This window comes from Neolamprologus brichardi, chromosome 1, assembly GCF_056152115.1.
Source record: "Neolamprologus brichardi isolate AB-2024 chromosome 1, ASM5615211v1, whole genome shotgun sequence".
Classification (NCBI taxonomy): Eukaryota; Metazoa; Chordata; class Actinopteri; order Cichliformes; family Cichlidae; genus Neolamprologus; species Neolamprologus brichardi.
The window spans coordinates 6,981,464-7,008,351 of NC_142104.1; the positions used below are offsets into that span (position 1 = coordinate 6,981,464).

Genomic DNA, 26,888 nt, shown 5'->3' on the forward strand with positions numbered 1-26,888 from the left:
ACAAAAAAATTAGAAAGGAACAATTCATGTCTATGAAAATGAAGAAATTAAATTCATTTTTGTTTGCCTTGACCGGACTGGAGTCCCGGTTTCTACTAGTGCTCCTCTCTAAAAAGTGTTAAATTGTCAGTGTTTTGTTTGCACTTTGTTCTGCTGCTGCTAAGTGACCCAAAAGTCTGTGCTTATTGCTATGAAAACAAAGCAGCCTGACTTCTCTAAATGATTTTAGGATTATTTGAATGGTGCACTGAAAGGGCACTGCGGCACTTTGAAAATGTTCTGTGTTTTAGAATGAAGGAATTTAATGGTGAAATAACTGTGACTTGACAGTGTTAATGTACTCTGCTTATTAACCCGCACAGATGGAGGTATACAGTGTTGAATGTGACATTCGTTGATGTGCAGATCCATTGCCTTCTGAGCTACTGCTGAGTAACTCCAGTATGGAGCCGAATCCGGAGAGGATCATAGCCTGATGACACTTGGCAAAATGGCATGCTAATTATAGTCATTTTCATTTTGGGCCGAAATGCTTGAGCTTAGTCATGTGCGAAGCGTTGATACCTCTCAGAGCACGGACCAATGCTCCCACGACGTTTAGCCCTGCCAAATCTCTGCTGCAGATTGGCTGAGCCTGTAGCGAGCAGTGACACTCAGAGGCTTAGGTAGCTTCCACCCAGGGCCGGATGGGCAAACTGGTGACACGGAACAGTCTGGGGGCAGCCTTGGGACAGCATCCTGGCTGGGACTATTAGCAATGTTAAAATACTCTGAGCTGATGGCCCTGGCATGGCATCAGAAGAGCACAGCCCTCACCCTCACCCAGAGAAAAAGCAACAGAAACAGTTATTTTCACTCAACATAGAGGTGTACTTTTAGAAACTAAGTGGAAATAATTCAGTCTCCAGAGCAAATTACTAATGACCATGGTTTCACAAATCATTGTTTTTACATAAGAGTCAAGGTACTATACTTTGGACGAATGAATCTCTCAATAAATTCCTAATGTATAATAGGCTGCAACAAAAGCCCAAGGCTGGAGTTGTACTTGTAATATGCAAAAACCCTTAAACAAATAGAACAGTCAAACATTGTAACTGTGATTTGGGGTATATCCATATGGCTTAGCATATTGAATTAACGATCAGAGAGATTAATAGTCTAAAAATATTATTTCTTTAATTTTCTGTCCGATTCGAGAAATATTTATTTGTGCAGCACTTTGCATAGTCAGTGGTTACAAAGGGCTTTACAAAAATGAGTATCAGACAAAAATAGATTAAGAGTAAGAGAGAACATATGTCTTAGGACTTACATGGTCACCCCAAGACTGCAAAACGATTAACTCTAAATGATAGAAGTTTTAATTTGAAGACTGTGCACATATACATAGATGCACACAAACTCAAACACACACAGTATGCAGTGGGAGAGGTAAAGGAGACTGTCTAGGCCTGATTACTATGATCGATATGCAGCATCAAACCATTGTTAGTGTCCTTTTTAAAAAGCACTGTAGTTTTGTAGCCTAAATAATCGGCAGGTCCATGGAGACGAGCACTTAGTAGAGGCAACTGTTTGGCTGATCGGACCATAGTTCAGGCCGATCCTTTCCCCTGAGGAGCACTCCCCGGGAAACCACTGATAACAATCAATTGAAATTTCATCCTTGTTTTTTTTTTTTTTCTTTCTTCAGTGTGTTTCGTTTTACTTTTTATTGAACCAAAGTCCCTTTGTGAGACCCCTCTCAATCGCTCTCTCCCTCCAGTTGTCTTGTCCAATGGATTTTCAGATGCAGTTTCTGGGAAAATCGGGCTTTATCTTTAGTGCTGAATCCATCGTTTCTATGCAGGGGGAATCATTTTTAATATAACCGTAATTTGGTCAATTTTGCCTGTCACTTTTATATCGGTATCATATTCTCGAGCTCACACTCTCTGCAGTTAATGTAATTGAGACAAATTGTCACAATTTGCGAGCGTTTTTATATTTTTTCCAGTAAAAACTGCGGTGGGGAAAAGTACCAGAGCCCTTGTTTTTATGACGTTTCGGTCTGTCATATGCACACTGAATCATTTTTGTTTCAATTTTAACATTTATTTTACAAATATTGTAACATTAATAATTAATGTGATGGTTTAGTGGATAACAGTGTTGCTTCACAACAAGAATGTCTTGGGTTTGGGTCCACTGAGGTCTTTTTATAGTTTCCCCATGCCTCTCTGGGTTTTCCCCCACAGTCCAAAGACATACATAGGGTTAGGTTAAGTGGCAATTCTTAATTAACCATAGGTGTGAATGCAAGCATGACTTTTCATCTGTCTGTCTGTGTTAGCCTTGTGATAGATTGGTGACCTGTCCAGTGCGTACCCGTCTCTCATTCTATGACAGCTGGGATAAGCTCCAGAACCCCCACAACGCTCACTTGGATGAGCAGAAGAAAATGATGAATGGAATAACATTTATTAATGGATGGCTCCCTGTGCATGAATGCTCATTTCATTTCGTATGACTACCACAGAGATGAAATGAGTGGGGGAACATCAGGTTGTGCATTTCAAACCAATCTGTAATTATTCCCTAGCGCTAACCACCTAGCGTTTTTTATTTAACAGGTAGATTGGTGCATTTACCAAACTAAGCAACATGCAAAAGTCAGACTCCACATGAATGTTCAGTTTACACGAACGGTGTCATGGTTAAAAGCTCAATAAATAACACCTTTGAGATCCTCCCTGCCTTATTATGCAGACATTTGTTGCTACTTTTAGCTCATGTATCACAAGGCTCTGGTAAGAACTGATTTTGGTTACTCACAAGTGTCAGTATAAAAGTCTGACTGTGTGTTTCAGGTGGAATGATTGATGGGTATGTCAAAGATAACAGCTGCATATGTTGAGTACTCGGGTGTTACAAAACTTTCAGTAGATTTTCTACTGAAAATTTTCATCAATTTAATCTTCGCTCGTATAAAATTCCCATAGATTTTCAGCTCAAGAACTGTACATTCACTAGACTTTTATATTATTTGTTCTCATAATAAAAGGTCAGAATTCCTTTAACTGAACTGGTAGCGACCTTGATTTTCCGTGCTGCCTGTCGGGGTGTTAAAAATGAGAATGTAATCATGGCTTAAAGTAGCCATGTTTATTTAAAGCTTGTGAAGTTGTGAAATCCTCAAGTATTTATTCCATTTTTCATTTCACCATAGTATCACAGGTGACTGAAAGTTTTTTGTGCTTTTATTCTATGTCGACTATGTAGACTCTTTCTCTCTGGTGATGCTAATACTGTATTGCTGAAGTTGTTTCCCCGCCCGGTGTGAGTCCAAACTGCATACTGGCTAATCCTGATCCTAGAAAGAACAAATAGTGCTGGATGACAGATACTTGCTGGTGTGCCTTTTAAGATATTGCTTTTGGTGGCTAGTTTTTCATTCACTGTAAACTGACAACAAACATTATTTATGTGCTTTTGATTCTGACTAAAGATAACAATGTCCACATTAGATCGTCAGTAAGAAATTTTATTAAATATTAATGTTTTGGGCCATATAATAACCAATCAAGCTTTTATTTTAGAACCCAAGCTTCCCTATTTACATCCAAATATGTTCACTCTGGTGCCAGAAAACCACATGGCTACAACCATGACAAAACCAGACTCGAGGCTTCAGAACCTACAGGTGACATCATTTAAGGATCAGTCTGGCGTGTAATAAATTGTATTGGCATAAAAAGCACGCTGAAAGTGTTTTGATAATTAAATTTCTTTAGTTATTATAAAAATCATCATTTCATAAGAGCCCTTTGGTGTATTTTATTATTTTTCAATCAGCAAACACCCCCAGAGCTTTTTCACTGATCTTCACTGACCCTAGAACTGACTCTGACTCCGTGAACATGAAACAACAACGCTCTCTGGAGAAACAAAGGTGGCAAAAGTACACGGTATGCTCCAGTTGGCTTTGCCGATTAATATTGTTGTTGGAGGCCATTTTATAATTCAGACTCCGACCAACAGATGGAAGGTGGATGCAATTTCATAGGCTCATACATTAGGAGGGAAGCCGGTGCATCTGTCTGCCTGTGCATGTGATTGCATTTGCATAGAGTTAACAGGCGTGGGTTTGTCTCAGCGAGCGAAACTGGAGAGATTGTAATACTTGATTCCCATTTACAAGCCTTGAATGCCAAATGTCCCTCATGATTGGTTTGGAGAATGACTTGTTCCTAGCGCCCCCCCTCCACTTGCAGTAAATGTTGAGGGAAATAGCTTCTTTCTTCTGTTTTTCATCACCACTACTTCCTCCGCATCCTTGCCTTTACAATGCAGCAACAGTTATGAGTCAGGCATAAAAAAATAATAAATAAACATAAACATAAAAAAAAATGTTATCTGATTGATGTTAGGCGAGTGCTTTAATCTAGAGGAGTGCTACTTCACCACTGCATCACCTCGCTGAAGTGTTTGGGCTGTAGAAGAGTGCCTCTTTGCCTCTATGAAAACAGAGAGGGAGGCTGAATGTAGATCAATACCAGAGGAACACACCAGAGACATTCTATTTTATTAAACGTTTTCCCATTAAGGCTGTGGCGCGAGCATTGTAGATCATCCCGACGAAGTTGTAAATCACAGACAGACAGCAGTATTGGAAACAATAGGCAGAATCAGAGGAGATTACCAAGGAACAGGAGCCATTTGGTGTTTGTGCCACGGGGAACCTCATGCATCTTGTTTTTTCATTACCACACATCTCAGGTGTGCTCGAGTCATAGTGTCGCATCGAAATGATATTGCGTTCAAACACTTCACAACACACATATTGGCGTGACAGGCGTGACACAGCACAGCCCAGGAGCTAATGACCTTTGTCTCATCTTATTGACTCACAAAGACTGACTGACACACACGGACGGATGACAAATTAAAGGAAAAATCAACAGCGATCCTTTTGTGTAGGCAATCCATGCGCTCACCTACTTGTCAAGAATGTAGTGACAGATGACTCATCCGAGTATGACGCATCTCTGTACATCATTACCTGTGGTTTCTTTTGAGGGGTTTTATGGGCCGCAACCCTACTAAAATTTCTCTTTTTGCACATCATTGTCTTTCAGTGGAAATCTGAGCCACCTGAGGAATGGTTGCTTCTTTTTTACCTTTACATGCTGCACTAATGCTTGAGCATTGCCTGCAAATGTGCCTTGTGTATTACAAACCATATTTATTGATGTCTTTCCCCTGGATCTGAATACAGATTTTGCTGTAGTTCATCTCTGTGGTTAAATCTCCTGATAACTGTGAACCAAGAATGGCCCATTTTTGCCCTGTTATTAAATCTACAACAGTTAGGTAGCCATCGAATCCTTTTCAGTCTACTGTTTTTACTTAAGTTTTTAAATGGAATAAAGACCTACTTTTTTTTCAATTTGATAATGCTTGAGTGAGAGACTTGTCTTTCCTTGGTGTGTGTCTTTCTCTCTCTCATCATCCACTGAGACTAAATCTCAATTACTGGGCTTGCTTAACATTATACATACTGGAGAACATGATTAAAAACAGCAACGTTGCTACCCCCCACTACTAGTCAGAAATGTGGGTATGAGACAGACTGCCAGACTGGGAGATTGTTTTCATTTCACACTCTCTCTCACAAACCAGAAACTATTAATCAAAGTATTGCGACGACAAAACAATTTAATTTGTCTTTGTTTTGTTTTTTAAATATGTTGAATTTTGATTGAAAACATCTGCCTTTATTTAGCGTCTTTGGTTATTTCTTTTAACCTGTCACTTGCTTGTATTTCACATTGCTCCCCAAAAATATTGTAAATGTGGTAATACATGTGTGTTAGTCAGATAGAGATAGTTTGAGGGGACTTTATTAATTACATTAAAAAGATGCATTCGTTCCATGGTAATTTTCCATGAACATTACTCTACAAGACACCACACCGCCAGCTGGTCAGTTTGTAGTCTACAGTTACATTATGTTACTTATGATGATCATCTGTTATCATTCATCATTTTTGTGAGGTGTTTGTGCTAGAAGAGAACATAAAAGAACACACAGAAAGTTTAAACAGACCTCTATCCTCCTCCTGTCACCCTGCGTCACGTCAATTTACAATTTAGTCTGTATATACAGAGATACGATGTAGCAATATAAAATGTATTTTGTCTCGATCTGGATCAAATATACAAAACGAAAGATTTGAGAAACTGCTTACGAAGATGAAAACCACAGTCTGGCATTCAGCAGAAGGCAACAATCATTTTCCTCCGATATCAGTTCCAAGAAACTGGAGTTCTGCATGCAGTGGGTGTGTGCACCTACAAAAAGCCAAAACTAGAAACGAAGCACATGCTGCTCATTGCTCAAAATTATTCCTCACAGTTATCTTACACAATTTGTTATGCAATTAAAAAAAACAAACAGTTCCTTAGAAGTCAAGGTAATTACAACTCAAATAAGTTCTAAATTGTTTCGTCATTAATAAACTTCCATACATCAGTAGCAACAGCTAAATAAAAGCAGATGATGTCTAATTATTTCAATGTTAGCATTATTTCCTTCCCCTTTCAGTGTAATTTATTGTGTTTAATCTATTGAGAAAAAATTTTTCTTGATATTTTTTTTCTGGTGCTCATATTCACAGAAGCCCAGGACAAGATAGCAGGTAGGGGTTCAGTGCGCAGCCCGGGGCCACTTCAACACAACAGATGGCTGTTGCTGAGATCGAATCTGTTACTGTTTGGTTCCAGGGTGTTCTCCTCAAGCACCAAACAGCCCTGCCACCCAGTTCAGATTGTACTTTGTTGGAGGCCATTTTCTAAAGCAGATGGAAGGTGGCTGTAATTTTAGAGGCTTGTATGTTAGAGAGCAAGCTGGTAGTGTCTGCCTCTGCTGTTTGTTCTGATAGTATCCAGCTCATTTCCTTTGTACTCAGCAGTTGTTATTCAGGTCATGCCACCTCAAGTTTATATAGAGAGCCTTTTAACAAAACAGGATAAAACATTGTGCACAGAACAAATAATTTAAGGACTGATAAAAAGGGAAGAAACAGAAATAAGAGACAGGCCTTTTGCTCAAATCTCCTTTCTTCTTTATAATATTAATTTTGACAAAGTAGCAATCATTGCACTCTGTGTCATTCTAAGTCAGCATCAGAGTCTACTTGAATGTCTGAAATGTAAAACACTAGTATCTCCATTACTTTTTGAATTATGCTGGATTTACCTTTGCACCATTTCCTTTGACCATAATCGGAGCATCTATGAATAACAGAACAGAGATTGCATGCTCCCGTGTCGTCAAAGCATCTTTGTTATTCATACCATAGTTTCACAGCAGCCTAATCCACTTGCATATTCAGCACGGCGTGGACAATCAGGGGTTCTGAGCAGACACCGTGCTCAGGTCTACAGGGAGGTGTTACCTGTATCCTCTGTGCTATTTGTCGACAGCCATGTGAATGTGAATAGTGCAAAATTATATGGGAACCATAGAGCCCAACTGCAAATAAAAACATTTGATGTTACTTAAATTGCACTTTTCCCCCCCCATATAGAAATATTACATCAATGCTTTACAGTATAATACTGCTGAAATCACGTGCCTGTGATGCAGGCTACTGTGCATTTAATCAATGTAATGCTGAATTCCAGAACCAACTTACATACAAATATTCTTTAAGTGCCAAACTTTTTCAAATTAGACTAAACAAATCAGCTGGTTTGCTTTTGTGTAGAATAATTATAATCTTAAGCTTTGCTTGAGCATTTTGCAATCTTACATCCATCTTTATTAAAGCTAATAAACTAATCAGTAAGGTACACGATAAGCAAGACTAGTGGTTTTCAATAACACAACTGCAGTTGCCAAGTGGCTTAATTTATTACAGAAGTTCCTTATATTTTCTTTGTCTTTCTAAAATCAGTGTTTATTTCAATGAACAGTGAACACTTCACTGAATGTGTCTATCTGTTAATACGAAACATTGGCTGCAATAAACTGTTTGTTTGCTGGTTACTTTTATATACGGTTAGATCTAGGGCTGCCACAAACGATTATTTTGATAGTCGACTAGTTACCGATTATTTTTGCGATTAGTCGACTAATCAGATCGTGCATCCATTGAACGTAAAACATACAGCTTATTGCACCAGCATGCATCTGCTCTTATATAACTATCATTAGCTTACAGCTTTAAGTGTTTAAGGTATGTGCTAACTAAAAATAAAGACAAGATGATAGTTTATTAAATTTAAATGACATTTGCAGATTGTTTCGGTGAAGTTTAATAAACTCCTTGCTATCTAAAATATAACAGGACACCGGAGTATATTCTCGAGCATCTCACACTTCTGATAATCAGTTGTCTGCTTGACGTTTATTCAGCTGTGTAAAAACTATAACTTTGATCTCAGCCAAACAGATTTACTCAGGAACAAATAAAATACTGAAAAAAGCCAAACAATAACATTTTTAAGTTATCTAAGTGACTTATATATGTTTAACCTGAGTAGCGAAAGACGGTGGTGGGTTTGAAAACGATTTGCTGGGAGTCCGGCGCTCTCACGGGCTCTAGTTAGCCTAGCCCCCGGCTAGCTATCGAGCTAGTGGGTAACAGACATCTCCGAAAATGTCGGAGGGTTTTTGAAAATATGTGGTGTCTTGATAAACTGAGCAGATATTTGAGGTTTACACAGCTACATTCTTGCCTGAAAATATGTTAAACGTTTATTTTGTGACCAGAAAGAATAATAAGAGTAACATTAAAACTAACTAGCTGCCGCCATTGTTGGAAACTGAGCTGGGCCGCGCTATGAATTCTGGGACAGAGCTACTTCTTCTTTGGGGTTTAACGGCAGCTGGCATCCTTGTACATGCAGTGCTGCCATCTTCTGTTTCAGTCCGTTATTACACTCTTAAATCCTACTACTTATTCCTGCATCTTTTGGGATCTTACAAAGCTTCAAACGACGCGTCGACTATTAAATTAGTCGTCGACGATTTTGATAGTCGACGTAATCGTGACTAGTTGACTAATCGTGGCAGCCCTAGTTAGATCCTTAACTCACATCATAAATCCAACTAGTTTAATGTTAATCTTGGAATTATAGAGAAGTTTAATGATGCATAAATGTTTCAAAAACTACAAAGACTAACACTTATCCAGCTGATTCTGAGCCAATTTGTGACACTCAACATAATAAGTCCTTTGTGCGAAAGGTACATTTTTCCACTGAAGCAGCATTCGGATAACATTCAGGTGTTTTGGATGATCAGAGACTTGCTCGTCAATGTAATCCACTTACAGTCATTGCTTTGTTATAAATATGGATGCGCCCAAACGTTTCTGAGACCACTGGGATAGTGAACGTGGCATCGGAACTAATTGAAAGTTTCAGAAGTTAAGCTTTTGTAAAATTATTCAGATTGATTACTGTCAAATTATTGCTGGCCTGAAGCTTTTCTCTGATAACCTGAATTCATCAGGCTTTGTTCACTGAGGCAAAGAAAAGCAACTTCATCATCAGAGACGTAACATTTCTTAAGAAAAACCTGCCAGACTAATGGGGTGTCAAGGGGAAACAACAGGAAACACTTGGAATGAGATAATAGATGCCAGCATTTTACAGTACAAATGGAAAACCACCCTGAAAAATCCATATTTGACAACTGCATTGAAGTGACTTCACCCTGACCAAGGAGAGGTATCAATTCAACCAGTGGCAACTAATGTGACCCCAGCCCCAACGGAAGATCAAATGCTTAACATTCCTAACGTCACATCAGCGTCTTTATAAGATGTCCAGATCACGCTATAATATCATTTAGTTTAAAAAAAATACTTGCACTGAATATTTTTTGGAAGACCCCCACCAAATATCACACGAGAGCACATTATTTGTACTTACCTCCCTCCAAACCTGCTCTCTGTTCCTGTCTCTGGGGTAACACAGCAGTACTGCGACCATGCAAAGCCTTGCGAGGGGAATCCATCTCTGCTGCTTGCAGGTCACATTAATGAGTCAGCTCTCTGCCTTTAGAATCAGCTGCCCCCAGTTCAGCGCTAATCTGAACATCAACAGCGTGACTCTGCCGGCGTGAAGCACTTACAGCTGCCACACGTTTTCAGCAGTGCTGTCACATTTACACTCAGTGGTCAGCTTTTAGTGCCTCGACAGCTATATTATGAATGTCTACATGATAGTATCTATGAATAAGTGACGGTGTATAATATCAGTAAGCCTACATAACACATCAATACCCACTGTGTCTGTTAGCACCCTCTACTGCACTCTAATGCTGTCAGACTATTAAGGTTTTCTCCTTTCTTTATATAGTGCTGTTTGGTTACATTGTTTTAAATGTAATGAATTTATGCTTTCAAGACAGATTGAAAACCAGCTGTAGACACATGTTCTGGCCAGATGCTGGAAAAGAATAATTAATTAGCCCTGCAATTATGTGGATATTAACCATTGTTCTCTTCTTCCTTCAGTAATTCCGGCACATTCACTGAGGAGCTCCAATGACTTTTTAGTATTTATCTGATCAGTATAACATAATTATCTGTGTGGACAAAAGAGGAGAATGAAAGACAGCATTTGATGAGTTTGTAAAAAAATGTATCCATGTTTGTGTTAGTTTACTGATTCTAGTTAGCCTGCTAGCTATTATTGCTAGTAGGATATCAAAGAGAAGCGCATAGATTGATCAATGATCACTCCCATTGAGGGATTGGACTATAGAAAATGTATATTAATTCAATATTAATTCCATAGAACCCAGTTGTGTAAGAACAAATTCTGATAACTGAAAACGTTATTATGCAAGTTTGAGTAAAAAATAATTTTTACAATTTTACAGTTGCTCTTCCAGTGATGGATGATTAGCACAGCTGTGTCTCATGATTAATGCTAAACTGCTACAGTTTAGAAGTTATTATTATTTCATTTTATTAGTGGTTATTGGACAATTTAAGTACCATCTTATTATTACCACATTACGGAGTGAATTAGACCTAACCATGTGTCAAGTATATGTATTTTTCTGGCTGTATAATGTGGATCAGAACAGCAGGAGCCTAGTGTGACAACATGTAGATACGACAGAGTGAACTTATCCATTTAACCAGTTTGCATTAATATCTGAAATTTCCTATCTCCTCTTTGATATTCCTTGCCTCATTCTGTATTAACATCAGAATTATACATATTCTGTCTGTAATATAAACGCTCATTTACTGTAGAAATATCACACAACAGTGTCACTCGTGATCTCATTGCCTACTGCTCCCATCTGGCAGCCAAAAAAAAAGAAGAAGCTGGCAACCCAGTTAGCCATCAATAAAGTCATGCACAGCAGGGTACCAGCAGTGCTGGTTGCATTTGGCAGATCTGTATCCTCCCCGCCACAAAAATCAGGTGGTGCACCCCGGAGCACAGGGCTCAAATAAACAGAATGTCTTAGATGCTGCATCATAATTGTACACCAGATGCACAAGACCCACAAGATATACTGAAGCTCAGGTTTTGCCAAAAAACAATTGCAGGAATGTTATTTTCCTGCTGTTGTCATAAAATACAAGCTGCTATGTGAGCACACAACTATTGGGCTTAGACTGCATGATTGTGTTGTGCTTCAATGCTAATGGATTTGTGTTTTTTAACACGACTCCATGTGTCTGAACTGTATACGGACGTAGCTCAAGCCAGTTGTCATATTTTCACCACTTCTTTAGCTTAAATGTCAAATTTCAAATCTGTGACATTAACCAAAGTTCCCATGAGCTTCCAATCTTATTTTCTTTACTCTGACACAAAGCAATAAAACCTTTGCCATGTCCTCTCCTTCATCTCCTCATTTCCCCCAGCTCAATTGAAACCCTAACAAACAAATCATTTATAAATGCTGTTTTTTTTTTTCCCTGAAGCTAATTTAAAGCCACCAGCTTCTCCTTTTATCCCGCCACATAGACATCCCCTGGGACTGTGATAGTATTAGCAGAAGTAAAGTCATCTGCTGTGTTTATTTGCTGTGTCCCCCTCACACTTCCCCTCACAGAGATTAAGGTTCAGAAGCTGCCTCCTGGCAATTAAATCTATCAGAGGGCAGCAGAGAGCGCTCTGTCAGAACTGTTCCAATAATTGCAGTTTAAATGAATATGGATTCAGAAAACTTTTGACAATACACAGCTTGTTAATTTGCATCTTGGGACTATAAAAAAAGAGTTTGCTTCTGTCATGTGTCCTGGTTTGTTTTTCCTTTCTTCTGGGATGAACCGGAATGTCTCATTTACAATTCTCTTTCTCACTGTTTACAGACATATAGAGAACTGGACAGGATTGCAGACTCTGAGAGACGTCGATATGGAGCTCTACACTGGACTACAGAAGCTGTGAGTGTTGATGCTGTTATCTGTGGTGGTGGTGGTTGTGACAGTGGGGTGAGAGACACTTCAATGTATTTTAGTCCTGCTGTGTTGCAGATCTGGAAAAGCACAGTAGAAACTGCACCACTGTTAATCCCTGTTTTCCATCAGGTTGCCCACCTGCTACTGCAGAGAGGCCGCGGTTTCCTCCTAGCGATCAGTGCAGTAATTCACCTCAGATCCCAAGTTGCAGCATCTGGATTAAATGTCACATACCTCTTTGGGGGCAGAGTGTTAGAGAGAAGCATGGGTGAGGGGTGTCTTCCTGATCCTAACACTAGCAGATGTTTAAACAAGCTTTTAATTCTTGACAGTCACACGCTGGTGGAACATCCCCTTCGCTTTGCTTAGCCACTGATCAAATAATGCTAAAAAGCAGCAGGGAAAATTGAATTAGGAGTCCCTGCTGTAGCATTGTGGGTTTTTTTTTTTTTATTCTCATCTCTTCACATATTAAAGCAATGCTACGCTCTTTTCCTGCTTTGCAACCATGCACTATGAGGCCACATCCTTTAATTTCTCTCACCTCTTCCACTCCCCAGCCTCCTATTGCTCTTCTTTTTTTCCCCACTCTACAGAGAATCGCATTCTCCTTTGCCCTCCAAAGTCAGAGCTGGCCTCTCCCCTGATCCCCTTGATCCCTTATCAGGGAGGCCAAGTGGAATATCTCCACGGCTAAATTAGCATTTTTCTCATTACCACTGCTTCTCTCCTGCTGCCTTGTCTAGGGACACTGGCTCCTCCCCACCTGGAGTTAAGTCTTCACAGGGAACGCTGTCGCGATGCTGCCTTAAGGGGCTGTTAATGGTGTGTGGGATAAGAAGGGAAAAAGTCACTATGGCATACCTTCCATCATCGTATTTTGCATGTGACCTCATCATCACCATCTTTATTTGAATAAAATGAAAAAAAAAAAACTTCTCTAAAGCACATGAAGCTGCTTGTATTCCTCAGCACAGTTATATTCAATATATATACATTTATATTCTTACATTTACTTACCTATAAACAAACTAAAAGTAGACTACAGAGTAGAATAAAATAACTGAAATGAGTTTTGTTGTAGCACAGTGAACACTGTAGTTTCATGTAATTGATTGGATTCATTTACTTTATAAGGCTTTTGACATTCATTATTCAATCATTTCTGAAACAGCAGGAACTGTAGCTTTTAGCAAGTACTTCTCGTATATGGAGCTAATTTCCTGCCGGAACAAACAAAAATTTTTATAGATTCCTGACTATTCACTAACAAACCCAAAGTGGTCTTCAAAATGAAAGCAGCATTAACAAATGAGTGCTATTCATTTTGCACGCACTGTACAAAATGTCCCTATCGAACCAATGCACACCATATTTCAAAGAAACAAGCTTATCTTACAGGTACAACGAATATCATACAAAGGAAAAACAAGTATTGTGGATTTTAATGTAATCTTTCTGCTGTTTTATGTTGAGGATTCGTTCGAAACAATTCACTCACCACAGCAGCAGTTATGTTTTTAAGTGTTATTAAATGTTGTGAGGGCAGAATATTATCCAAATAATGTAATTTTATATTTAGTGCAGCTGAGTGGGTGAACTTTTTGAAAGGCTGACATCAAAATACTCCATAGAAGCCTTCTGCCAACTTTTCATTTTGTTAACCAGCCTCGTGAGCTCATCACCTGCGTTATTTTTCTGCCCACATATGCAAATCCGTTGTTGGCTGCTTTTTAATCTGCAGTCCACCTCACCTCAGACTATCTCAGTTGAGCTCCTATGCTTCATGGTGGGAAGGACCTGATGGTTTTGACCTAAAAGTCTTAAATTTGGACTCATCAGACCAAAGCAAAGATTTCAGATGGACTTTTTAATCTTTTTCTTGGTCCCACCTGACTAGTGATTTCTTCACAGCAGTTTGAACACGACGTGATGAATGCCGTATTTAGGCTGTCTCTTTCCAACAGATGATCTGTTTTGCTACCGGAAGCACTAATGGAATTTATTGATTATGAGGTGGCAACCTGTCCAGGGTGTAGCCGACTCCTCACCCCATGAAAACTAAACTGTTGCCCCTTCCTGTGGATAAGCAGTTAAGAAAATGAATGGATGAATCCACTGATCCTGCCATAGGTTTTGAGGTTGTGCTTTAAGAAACTACATTGACATTACATAATAATAGTCTGTTTGCTTTCACTAAGTTCAGTTGTTGGGTGTAGTATGGATTACTAAAGTGTCTGAATGCAGTTATTGGCTGTATGCCGACACATTGTCAGCACACCATAAACTGAAGAAACTTCACCATTTAACTTTTAACAAGGCTCGCTTTATATTGAAAATCATTTCAGGTGATGAGTTAATGATGCTGGTTAAGATGCTGTCAATAGAATCTGAAAAGAATCTGGAAGAATCTGAAAAATAAACCAAGCTTTACTTTGTTTGCACTTTTTCATTATTTAGTGTTAGCCTCAGTATAATCCAGATTATTCTGCAATGTAGCAAATATGATAAAAACAGCACTGGTGTAATGTTTACTGCATTTACCAGACTCTGCAAATGCAGTTGTTACTTTGCATCTTCCACAGGCATCTACACCTTACAGTAGATTTCTAGCTGCCTCATAAATGTCACAAAGGTAGCAGTGCTGACAGTTACATGTTCAAGCTAGGTTTAAAGCACCTATAATTTATACACTTCATGGAAAATAGCCTTTTAATTTTTTAATTCAGGTGACATCAGTCCCATTGCCACAAGTACACAAAATCCAGCACTTAGCTATGCAGTCTGCTTAAGGCTTTGTGAAAGAATGGATCATTCTAAAGAGCTTAATGAATTCAAGCGTAGTACTGTAATGCCATCATTGCACCAAGTCTGTTTGTGAAATGTCTTCCCCTATTACACAATAGGTTGTAAGTGGTAATTTTGTAAAGTGGATGCATTTAGGAAACACCTAACTAAGCCACAAAGCCACATAAAGTTACACAATGGGGTTGCTGTTTACTGAAGTGAATAGTGTGAAAAAGTAACTAACGCTGTACTTACAGACCACCTCTGCCATAAACATCAGCAAAAATGATGTGTGTGCTGAGAACTTCATGGTATAGGTTTCTTTGGCTGAGCAGCTTCTGCTGGTGTAATGTCGAGGTGGTCCAGTACTCTTGCCCATATAGGTTAAATGTTTTGGTCAGCTCTTACTGCCTTTCATTTAGTTTGGTTTTATTAAATTAAGTGATAAAAAATATATATATATATATATAATTAATGAAAACAAAAATGATCCTGCGGCATTATTTTTCATGTAATGAAATGTTTTAGTGTGCTGAAAGCTGAAAATTTCAAATCTAGCCAACGTTAAGGGGACACACATGCTTTTTATACACTGGTTACTTTGGAGTTTTTCTTCCCATCCACATTCACTACTCAAAGGCATAGAATGAAGCACTGAACAGGTGAATGTGGCTTGTAGTAAAAAGTACTCTGAGTGCTCAGTGAGAGTAGAGAAGTGCTATACGAGTGCCAGTCCATTTACTATATCTTTGGTGAAAAATTCGCTGGAAAATTGTGGGTTTTTCCCCTTAAAAATATGTGAAATCTTTTGTGTTCCATAATTTTCGATCTTTTCTTCATACTTTGAGCCACAAATCACCACTTGAGTGACACAGGTGCAAACCCAGCTTTCCAGATTACATGGTGAAAATCTGCTTTTTCTGCCTTTTGATAGTGACTCCCCAAAATTTACTTTGTAGAAACCTTTAGATCAAACTTTATCTCATTTACAGATTTCCATTCTGCAAAAAATATGTAATCAGTTTTAGATAATATCTTGTTTGCATATTTAAACATAAATACATTCAGAAAAGAATCTAATACAAAACATCATTTTCACCTAAGCAATCGACTGGGGAAGTTTCCTGGTGATATCCATTAGGTGAATGTTTACCCCATTCACCTGTAATGTCTCCATTTAATTCACTGCTGTTTAAGGAGATAATTGTGTTGAGTATAAATGCCTTTGCTGCAGTCATTACTGCTGGGAGGACAAAAGCAAAAGCAGTACAGTCATCTGTGTGTATGGTTGTGCTGATTTAATGGATATGAAATAGAAGTCGAAATATTGCTGTTCATTTTTTGTGAGGGAATCTATTTGTAAGGAATTCCCCTAAACTCTTCGAAGGACCCTCTGAGGTCCCAGAGCCCCTCTTTGGGAACTTGTGGGCAATGAATCACCGCATCCTCGCCAAACACCACAGAGGCACGATCAAGCTTGTAGAAGGTAATTGGCGCCAACAGCTGGTTGTAATCAGCACACAGCGTTATGAGGCGCTCACTGAAGACGTCAGTGACGTCTTTGGAAAGAGACATCTGTGATTACAAGATTAGAAGTCATTACCATTGTAGCCCAGAACAGTGGTTTCCAAACTGGGACGCTGGGAATTCTTGGAGTCGTCGTGAAGAATCCACTGGGTCCGCAGCTAAATGAGTATTAGTTTAATTTGACTGTTAACACAAGGAGGGAATGCATGTTCTAACCAGAAGTTTCAGTCATTTCAAAGTAAAGACACACAAGTTCACAAATCTTTCATCAAATGGCGCATCAAAGTGAATTTTCACTTGGCTGTCAGCTCTGCGGGGTGTGCCAGAATACAGATAAATGTTTAAATATGAAAAACTGGAAAAGCTAGAACCCTTCTTGTTACAGTGCACCGCTGTGGTAATAAAACATGCAAAATGACTTGAAATGGACTGCATACAGTTGCATGTGAGCATACTAGGAAAAAACAAATGTCTTTTTTCGCAGGTTTCCACACAGTTTGATCTGTATTTGATCTCTTTTCATTTCAGAACTATCATGAATTGTAACCTGAAGTCTATCCAGCCTCGAGCGTTTGCTCAGAACCCGCACCTAAGCACCATGTGAGTAAACACTCCATCTTTGAGACCATGTTTCCCGTGCCATGAAAAGATTTATTATGTTACGTGACGTTTGACAGCTTGTAGTCGGCTGTATGGCTGTAGATGACTTAGTGTTAAACAGCAGATGATGCAATTGATAGAGGCTGGCTTCAGGAAAATTGTGGCATTGCCATTACTGTCGCAACTGCTGCACATCTTAAATGAGACATCCATTATTTGCTTTGGATAATTGGATTCCTATCTGCCCCGGGTTCTTTGTGCTTCGGTAGAGCGGCATGCCGAAGACGCAGTTCCATTTAGTCTGCACTCGCCAAATGGACAATTTGTCCAGGAGGCCGAGCATCAGAGAGCTGGGCGAAGAGCAAAGTAATTTCTTTAACAAAGGCTGATGTGTCACCATATGACAGCCTGTTATTCCCCAATTTTCCAGGAGTAAACACGTTGAGGAACTCACTCACAGTATTTTACCTGAACACGCTGCCATTTGCAATTTCCAGTCATCGACTGATAGGCGGCTTGGTCTCTTTTCTACTGCAGATGACTGCTGTTAGGCTTAAATCTGTGTGTGTGGGAGAGAGACAGAGAGAGACAGCAAGTAGCGGTTCATAATATGGAAACTAAAAATGCAGCATTTTTCATTTGAGAACTTAATCATACCTGTTACTGAGGCGGAAAAATACTGGTTGGACTATGCTGTCATACAAGCTGACTTTTTGGCATCTGAGTGTGTGTGTGAGTTCTTGGGTGCACACACTTTTGTCTTTTTAGTGTGTAGACTGCTTTAAAAAATGTTGACATTACTGGTGTCTTTATCTAGTTAGGTGTTTGGTTGAGCTAATCGAGCCCATCAACATTTAATGAAAGTTATTTAAATCCTGCCTTCACTTTAATTTTCTTTCGAGAAGATGGATTTGCTTACACAAGGCCGAAAACAAATAAATGATTGTAACCTTCTCACCTCTTCCTCCATTTCTCCCGCTAAAAATAATTGCTGTGCAGTGGTACGGGACTAAAAAAAGATAGAAGAGGTGTAGAACACATAAAAGAAGAACAGGTGAATGAATATTCATGCTTCTTTCCCTTTTTATTCTCACTTATGGTGTAATATAAATAAATGAGTGTGAGGTTCAGACCCACAGTGATAATTAAGATGCAAACAATTTGAGCTAACATCAAAATCTCACCAGAGATGTGTTAATTAATGTGTGTCTTGAAAAAGCCTGTCCCAAATATATTTTGAAATTCTGTTACGTTTCCAATCCAACAATCTATAAAATGCTGTTTGACAAGTTTAAAAAAAAAACAACCAAAAAAGCAAGTGTTGATCATGTTATTTTAGCCTCCGGTACATTCCTACTGTTCCTACATGGAGGCATTTGGATTGCAACCACTGAACACCCCCACTTCAGGCAGTCCATGACAGGCCTCTATTGTGCTCTTGTTAATGCAGGTGGACAGTTGCTAGGTGACTCTGAGGATGATGATGTCAAAGAAGATTAATTATTATGCCTGTGCTTAGCCTCAGAAGACCGACCTCATTGATGTCTGTGTCAGACAGGTCTGCTCAAAGCCCAAGCCATCAGACAGTCAACTGGTTGCTGCTTTGTGAGGAGAATTGAAGCTATTGTCTTCATCACATGTTCAGGCCAAAACGGGCTCAATTAGTCACAGCCAAGATATCATTAATCCCGTGCACTATAAACGTGATGACTGTAATTAAAACCCACCCTAGTTATGTTCTCTTTTCAATCAGTATTCTTCTGCTCTGTTTTCGAAGACGTGTAGCGTCAATTATTTTGCATGTATTACAGTATGTCTTGGTGAAAACGAGCACATCAATACAAAGAGGTGGGATCGTGTTTACTTTTTTAACCATACCAAATCCAAGCAAGATACAAGATAGAAGTGACATGGGTTGCACTGGTTTAGTACCTTTGCTTCACAGCAAGATGGTTCTTGCTTCAAACCCACTGGCTGGCTAGGGAGTTTCTATGTTCTCTCCTTGTGCCTGTGTGGGTTCTCCCTCTTCCCATAGTCCTAAGGCATGCATGTTAGGTTAAGTGAGCGTGAATGTGAGCGTGAATAATGCTTCTTGGTCTAAGCCTTGTGAAACCGGCGACATGTCCAGAGCATACCTTACCTACAGTGTTGGGAAGGTTACTTTTAAAATGTATTCCATTACAGATTACAGAATACATGCCCCAAAATGTATTCTGTAGCGTATTCCGTTACGTTACTCAATGAGAGTAACGTATTCTGAATACTTTGGATTACTTAATATATTATCATGCTGTTTACAACTACATGAATGTACTATTGCTGTGATTTATTACTGTTACTGAAGGTCCACGGCTCCGAACACTAGTAAAGGGACCTCTGGCTAATACGGTGGGTTCTGTGTCGGGCTCGTAGCCGAAAACTAGCTTTACTTTGTTGTCTGGGTCAACTTTGCTAGCGAGAAACAGAGAGAGGCGTTGAAAGGCTGCTCCAACGGAACTTATTGTTTTTGGAGGAAAACACGAACACGGTGTACAGTCGAGTCTTAATAGCTTACTTACAACTGGGCTCGTCAGGCACTCTTCTTGGCTGCAGTGGTTATTATTATATTTACATGCTTCCAGCTCCCGTTTTTGCTCGATGACAACTCGTACTTTTCCTTTTTCTCCCTCCCTCACTCACAGACAGATAACGTGTATGGCAGTCCATTCTCCCTGCAGCACGGACTACACTGCCTATGATGCTACATTCTTTAGAGCTATACCGGTAGCATTCTGCCTATTAGCTTAGCACAACAACAACAAAAAGGCCTCTCTCACCCAGGAAACAAGCAGAGAGAGAGCGTCACCCTGTAACCATGGCAACCGTAACGCTGCCGCCTGGAACAACAGAACGTAGCTGTCAAACAAAACCCAAACAGTCCTGACCCGCCACAATATGAAACAGGGAAGTACCGCCGTGTAATCCATTTATTTCAACAAAGTAACTGTATTCTAAATACCACCTTTTTAAACGGTAACTGTAACGGAATACAGTTACTCATATTTTGTATTTTAAATACGTAACGGCGGTACATGTATTCCGTTACTCCCCAACACTGCTTACCTATTGCCCAATGACAGCTGAGATAAGCTCCAGCTTGTACAATTTAGTTGATCATGAATTGTAAAAGTTCTTCACAAAACAGATGGAAAAAACAGAAATAACAGAAACAGAAGGAATTGATAGCACAGTGGATATATCTGCTGAAGTGGATCCTCCAAACATTCCCATGTCTAGCGAAGTTATAAACTAGCTTATTATGTGCATTTATAACAGATCGGCGCATCGAACACCTTCCACATTTGCTTTAACTTAGTAAGGTCTGATACCTGTGGCTGTAAAAAGACGTCTATATGTATAATAAATCATCTTAGTGCTCCCTTGATTTTTGACCTAAGTAAACACATTTTCTTATGAGTTTTTGTGTCAAATTCTAATTTAATGGTTCATTTAATAAACATGTCCTGTTTTTAACAAATGGTTACATCTAGATTAAAATCAGCAATAAAGCAGGGTACTTTAGGACAGGGCTACTTTGTGGTTGACAAGATACTGCTGTATGAGCATGCAGTGGCTTATATGAAGTGAAAAATGCTGCTGAAAACACCCCACAGCAACAGCAATCTTTATAACGGCTAGTAAAAGTATAATACAGCTTTAAACCATGCTGGTCTGAACTGTGTCCACCTCTTTCAGTAGAAATGAATTTAGCTATATTTAAAATCCTTTCCTGTGGCATTGTTTATTTTCCTAACAGCACTTGTCAAAGCATCAGTGTTGTCATCGTGAGGTGACCTCTGTGGGCCCTCTATATTTTATGTGAGCCCAAAATAAACCTAATTACAATATACCATAGCCTGTGAGAGTGCTTTATTCTCATCAGTGGGATACTGCAATTCATAGCAGAGGTCCGAGAGATTTTATCCATGAGCAACCAATGCATTCAGTAGCCCTGCAGATTACTGATGTGTCCTTGGGCAACACATGCAGTCCTTAATTTCTGCTAAGACGATTAAGACGAGCGCTTCAACTGAGTGACATGTAGGTAAATATAAACTGTGCAAGGCTCCAGAATGTGATTAACTCTCCAGTATAAAATATGTGTAACATCGACAAATATTTGTGCAGCACTTTGAATTAATGTGCTTACAAGACATAAACATGAAATCAACAAACTGTCATAACATTTACATTTTAAACATCGAGCTGATGCTGGAAAAATTTACAATTAGTGGCACAGTTAAAAAACAACAACAAAAAAAAGATTTCCAATTGAACATTGCATAAGTAAACTAAATGTGACCCAAAAATTATACAGCATGGCGGGGTGGTGATGAGACAAAATATTTAATCAATGTTTTACTGACACTTACAGTGCTTAACAAATTTAACCACCTGCCATAAAAACAAGACAGAAGAAAAATATAGAAATAAAATGTAGGAAAACTATAGAAAAAATAGAAATCTATAAAAACTAAAAGTGATATTATTTATTAGGAAAATTCAAACTTGGGAGTCAGAAATTAATCAAGCATAACAGTCAAACATGTTTTTTCTGTTCATCACTGTAAATAAATAACTAATATGGCATCTTAATCAAAACGTAATAATGTGCTTTACTGTTTTTTTTTCTTTTAAAAAAACACTATATTTGAAAAATTAGTAGATAACAATTAGGGCATAACAATAATAATTATATATCACAATATATCATATCATAATATGATTTTGATTAAAGTGCTTGGGCATATAATGAGTTAACCATTCCAAAAACATAAAAAAATGATTTTAGTAATTACCAGTACTGTTAATTGCAGCTGTGGCATAAACCTTACACTGAGTAGTGATCTTGCGTTCCCACTCTGTGGTCTTGAACACTACTTCGCAGACAGAAAGGCTTCTATCGTCACAGATACAGCCTTAAATTGGTTTAAATCGTATCTCTTCAGCTGCACTCAATTCATTTAACTCAAATTTCAAAACCCACTCAATTCTAATTGCTCCTGGAGTGCCCCAGGGATCTGTCCTGGGGCCTCTTTTATTTATCATCTATATACTTTATCTTGGTCATGTCATAGATAAATTAATTCTTATTTTCCATTGTTGTGCTGATGGTATCCAGCTCTACCTGTCTACTAAACCTACTACCACTATCACACCTGCTGTCATCTTCTCAAATAGCCTTATCGATAAAACGGTAGTTCTCCTCATTTGCATCAAATCCACCTTGTCTAAATGTAACAGTTTTTCACTCCCCATTGCCATCCTTGTTCACACCTTGGTTATGTCCAACACTGACTACTGTAACTCTCTTCTTATTGGTCTTCCTCTCCTATTGTTATTTATTTAATTCTTTCTTTGTTTGGTGAGTGAAACCTCAAGTAAGCCTCATATTCTAGCCTCTAAGGTCAGTGAGGTCAGATTTATGATTACACCTCCCTTCATCTTAAAATAAACTATCTTCTGTTTTCCAGAAAATACAGTGGCTTGCAAAGGTATTTGGCCCCCTTGAACTTTTCCACATTTTGTCACATTACAGCCACAAACATGAATCAATTTTATTGGAATTGCATGTGAAAGACCAACACAAAGTGGTGTACACGTGAGAAGTGGAAGGAAAATCATACATGATTCCAAACATGTTTTACAAATAAATAACTGCAAAGTGGGGTGTGCGTAATTATTCAACCCCCTTTGGTCTGAGTGCAGTCAGTTGCACATAGACGTTGCCCGATGAGTGCTAATGACTAAATAGAGTGCACCTGTGTGTAATCTAATGTCAGTACAAATACAGCTGCTCTGTGATGGCCTCAGAGGTTGTCTAAGAGAATACTGGGAGCAACAACACCATGAAGTCCAAAGAACACATCAGACAGGTCAGGGATAAAGTTATTGAGAAATTTAAAGCAGGCTTAGGCTACAAAAAGTTTTCCCAAGCCTTGAACATCCCACGGAGCACTGTTCAAGCGATCATTCAGAAATGGAAGGAGTATGGCACAACTGTAAACCTACCAAGACAAGGCCGTCCACCTAAACTCACAGGCCGAACAAGGAGAGTGCTGATCAGAAATGTAGCCAAGAGGCCCATGGTGACTCTGGATGAGCTGCAGAGATCTACAGCTCAGGTGGGGGAATCTGACCATAGGACAACTATTAGTCGTGCACTGCACAAACTTGGCCTTTATGGAAGAGTGGCAAGAAGAAAGCCATTGTTAACAGAAAACCATAAGAAGTCCCGTTTGCAGTTTGTCACAAGCCATGTGGGGGACACAGCAAACATGTGAAGAAGGTGCTCTGGTCAGATGAGACCAAAATGGAACTTTTTGGCCAAAATGCAAAACGCTATGTGTGGCGGAAAACTAACACTGCACATCACTCTGAACACACCATCCCCACTGTCAAATATGGTGGTGGCAGCATCATGCTCTGGGGGTGCTTCTCTTCAGCAAGGACAGGGAAGCTGGTCAGAGTTGATGGATGGAGCCAAATACAGGGCAATCTTGGAAGAAAACCTCTTGCAGTCTGCAAAAGACTTGAGACTGGGGCGGAGGTTCACCTTCCAGCAGGACAACGACCCTAAACATAAAGCCAGGGCAACAATGGAATGGTTTAAAACAAAACATATCCATGTGTTAGAATGGCCCAGTCAAAGTCCAGATCTAAATCCAATCGAGAATCTGTGGCAAGATCTGAAAACTGCTGTTCACAAACACTGTCCATCTAATCTGACTGAGCTGGAGCTGTTTTGCAAAGGAGAATGGGCAAGGATTCCAGTCTGTAGATGTGCAAAGCTGGTAGAGACATACCCTAAAAGAGCTGTATGCAGAAAAAGGTGGTTCTACAAAGTATTGACTCAGGGGGTTGAATAATTACGCACACCCCACTTTGCAGTTATTTATTTGTAAAAAATGTTTGGAATTATGTATGATTTTCGTTCCACTTCTCAAGTGTACACCACTTTGTGTTGGTCTTTCACGTGGAATTCCAATAAAATTGATTGATGTTTGTGACTGTAATGTGACAGAATGTGGGAAAGTTCGAGGGGGCCGAATACTTTTGCAAGCCACTGTAGTTAATATCTGATAACCTAATTCAATGATGCTGAGTTCAGAGATACCAATAAAATATTCAGTCACATACACTTATGTTACAAAATGCAAATGCCTTCTTTTTCATTGTATTTCAGCTTCCTTAACACAATTTGCATATTTTCAGAGGTTTCTTTTAACTGGACAGAATGACCAATTGGTCATTCTGTCAATGAATGGAAAGTAATTGCTGCCATCCCAAAGTGGATAACATTTTAGGCTGGCTTTTGAGTTGTCAATGAACAACCTCCACTCATCTGCATCATACACACAACCTATTGCTCTCAAAAGATTTTCATAATCCCCACTATAGACAAAGTCATCATCAATTTCAAAGAATGGAATAAGATCCTTCTCGCGATGCCTATAAAAAGAAAATTTAGATGCTAGAGCAAGGAGGTTTTTCCTCGCTGAGGCTAGACCCAAGCGACTCAGTTGCTTCCTTTGGCAGATCAAAATCTCGTACTAAATCATTTAGCTCTGACAGATGAGGTACTAGAAGAAAACTTTTCCAAATCTTCATCACTTTGTATCTGGAGACAAAACATCATCATACTCATCTCACTCCGCATCTAAGCCAGTAACAATGGGAGGTGGTATTTCATTTAAATGTGTTACTGGTCTCATTGCTGATGGCAGGTTAGGGTAAGTAAGAGATTATTTAGTTTTGGAATGGTATCCAGAAATATTGACTAAATAGAAGTAGCAGTCATCATAGTGTTTCAGTGGCTCCCTTTATTCCATTGGAATATGAAACCCAAGCTTTTGAGTTCGGCTTGTCTTGGTCGACCACAAATATGCCAAGCAAACAAACAAACAAACAAAAAAAGGCTGCAAAAAACATCTGGATCACACTTACAAGTGCTACTAGTGAAAAATGCTATGTGCAAAATAGAACAAAATGGATATTATTGTTGAAATCAGCAAACCAAAATTAGGGAAAAAAGTAATCAAGTGTTAAATTTCATATAGCAAATGTGATTTAGGGCAGTGGAGGAAATCACACATCAGCATCACCTGATAAGGATTTTAAAGTTCCTTTTGCAAAGGATTTTTAGGTTGTAATCCTGCAAAATGACTCACTGGTTGTGCTGGTGCATTCGGAACAAAAAACAGCAGGGATGCTTCTTGAAGTTGCAGTAAAAGTAGAACAGAAGATGATCAAACTAATCAGTATTCTACACCAACAGCACAACCTCTCCTTTAAAGTGGCTAGATTGTTTTGTTTTGATCGTGATCTGACAGATGTTAAAGTACCACCCATGAGTGTAACATCAGTTTTTAAAGCTGACCAGACAGAACTTCTGTCATTAGTGTATGAGAGAGGACATGGACCAGAATGCGATTTTGCTAATTGTCCAACTGTGTGCACTTAGAGGACTTCAGCACTTCAGTGTGCAACGCTGTTGTATTAAATGCTTGTAAATATTCTTTCTGTCATATGGCAAAAGCAAAACCATAGGAACTATAAAGGAACAAATACACCAAAACAGTTTTAAAATATTTACATTTTTTATTAGGCTTCTTTGATTATTATATAAAAACAATAAAACCATTCTCCAGTTTATTCACTTAAAGTCACAGTTCTTAGGTGGTTGCTTCAGCTTAGAAAATAGGCCTTAAACATGAATGCGTGTTAGTCTGCTACTTTTGGAACGGCAATACTCCTACCAGCACATCTAACTTTATTTACTGTGTTCTGATATTTCAAACTTAGAAACAAAAGCAATAATAAAAGAGTAACAGAATGCATTAATAATTTATGGGCACTTTGTTAACTTGTGGCTATGGTTTGCATACAATATTACTATATGCAGTTTTTATTAGTCAATATTCAAGTTGAGGTATACAGTTCTGTAATTTCTAAAGGCTCTGAGTGTAATGTGCTTTTTCCCAGAAGGTCTGTGTCAGATTTGAGAAGTCTCAGCCCAATCGGTTCAGGAAAATGTGCTGATTGTGCAAATTATTGGAACAAGTTTCCATTTTATTTAGATAAACATAAAAACTTTCCTCTGGTGAAGCAGTTTAAGAATATCTCTATGGGATATCTGTCTTCAAAAAGACAACTCATCAAGTAAACATATTACTGTGTTTGTCTCAGTGGCACCAGTGACGCAGCAGCAAATCCCATCTCACCAATTGTTGTGGCTGGAGAAACTCATGAAACGGCCTCAATCCTCTTAAGTACCACAAAGGGACATTAAAGGAATAATCAGTAATATTTTGCACTGTTGTTGCAGGTAATGACAATTTCCGGTGCCAGCAAGTCAACGGTTATCAATGGCTGCTGATATTCTGAGCTTCGTAAACAAGCAGTCACATATTGACTCCATATTTCATCTCATGCGTGTCCAGCATTTGCTCCCCTGATGACCCTTGACGTGTGTTACCACACTTAGCTCAGTTTCATTCACCAATG

At 38.9% G+C, this 26,888-nt stretch overlaps 1 protein-coding gene across 2 annotated transcripts in view; it reads left to right on the top strand.

The window, feature by feature from the left end:
* The window catches only part of ntrk3b (neurotrophic tyrosine kinase, receptor, type 3b), a 225,349-nt gene that overhangs the window by 27,009 nt on the left and 171,452 nt on the right, over positions 1 to 26,888 (top strand). For both annotated transcript variants that reach the window (XM_006779729.2, XM_006779730.2), the window contains exons 2-3: positions 12,339 to 12,413; positions 17,271 to 17,342. In XM_006779729.2, coding sequence (XP_006779792.1) covers positions 12,339 to 12,413; positions 17,271 to 17,342 — 147 coding nt within the window. The remainder of the gene's footprint in view (positions 1 to 12,338; positions 12,414 to 17,270; positions 17,343 to 26,888) is intronic.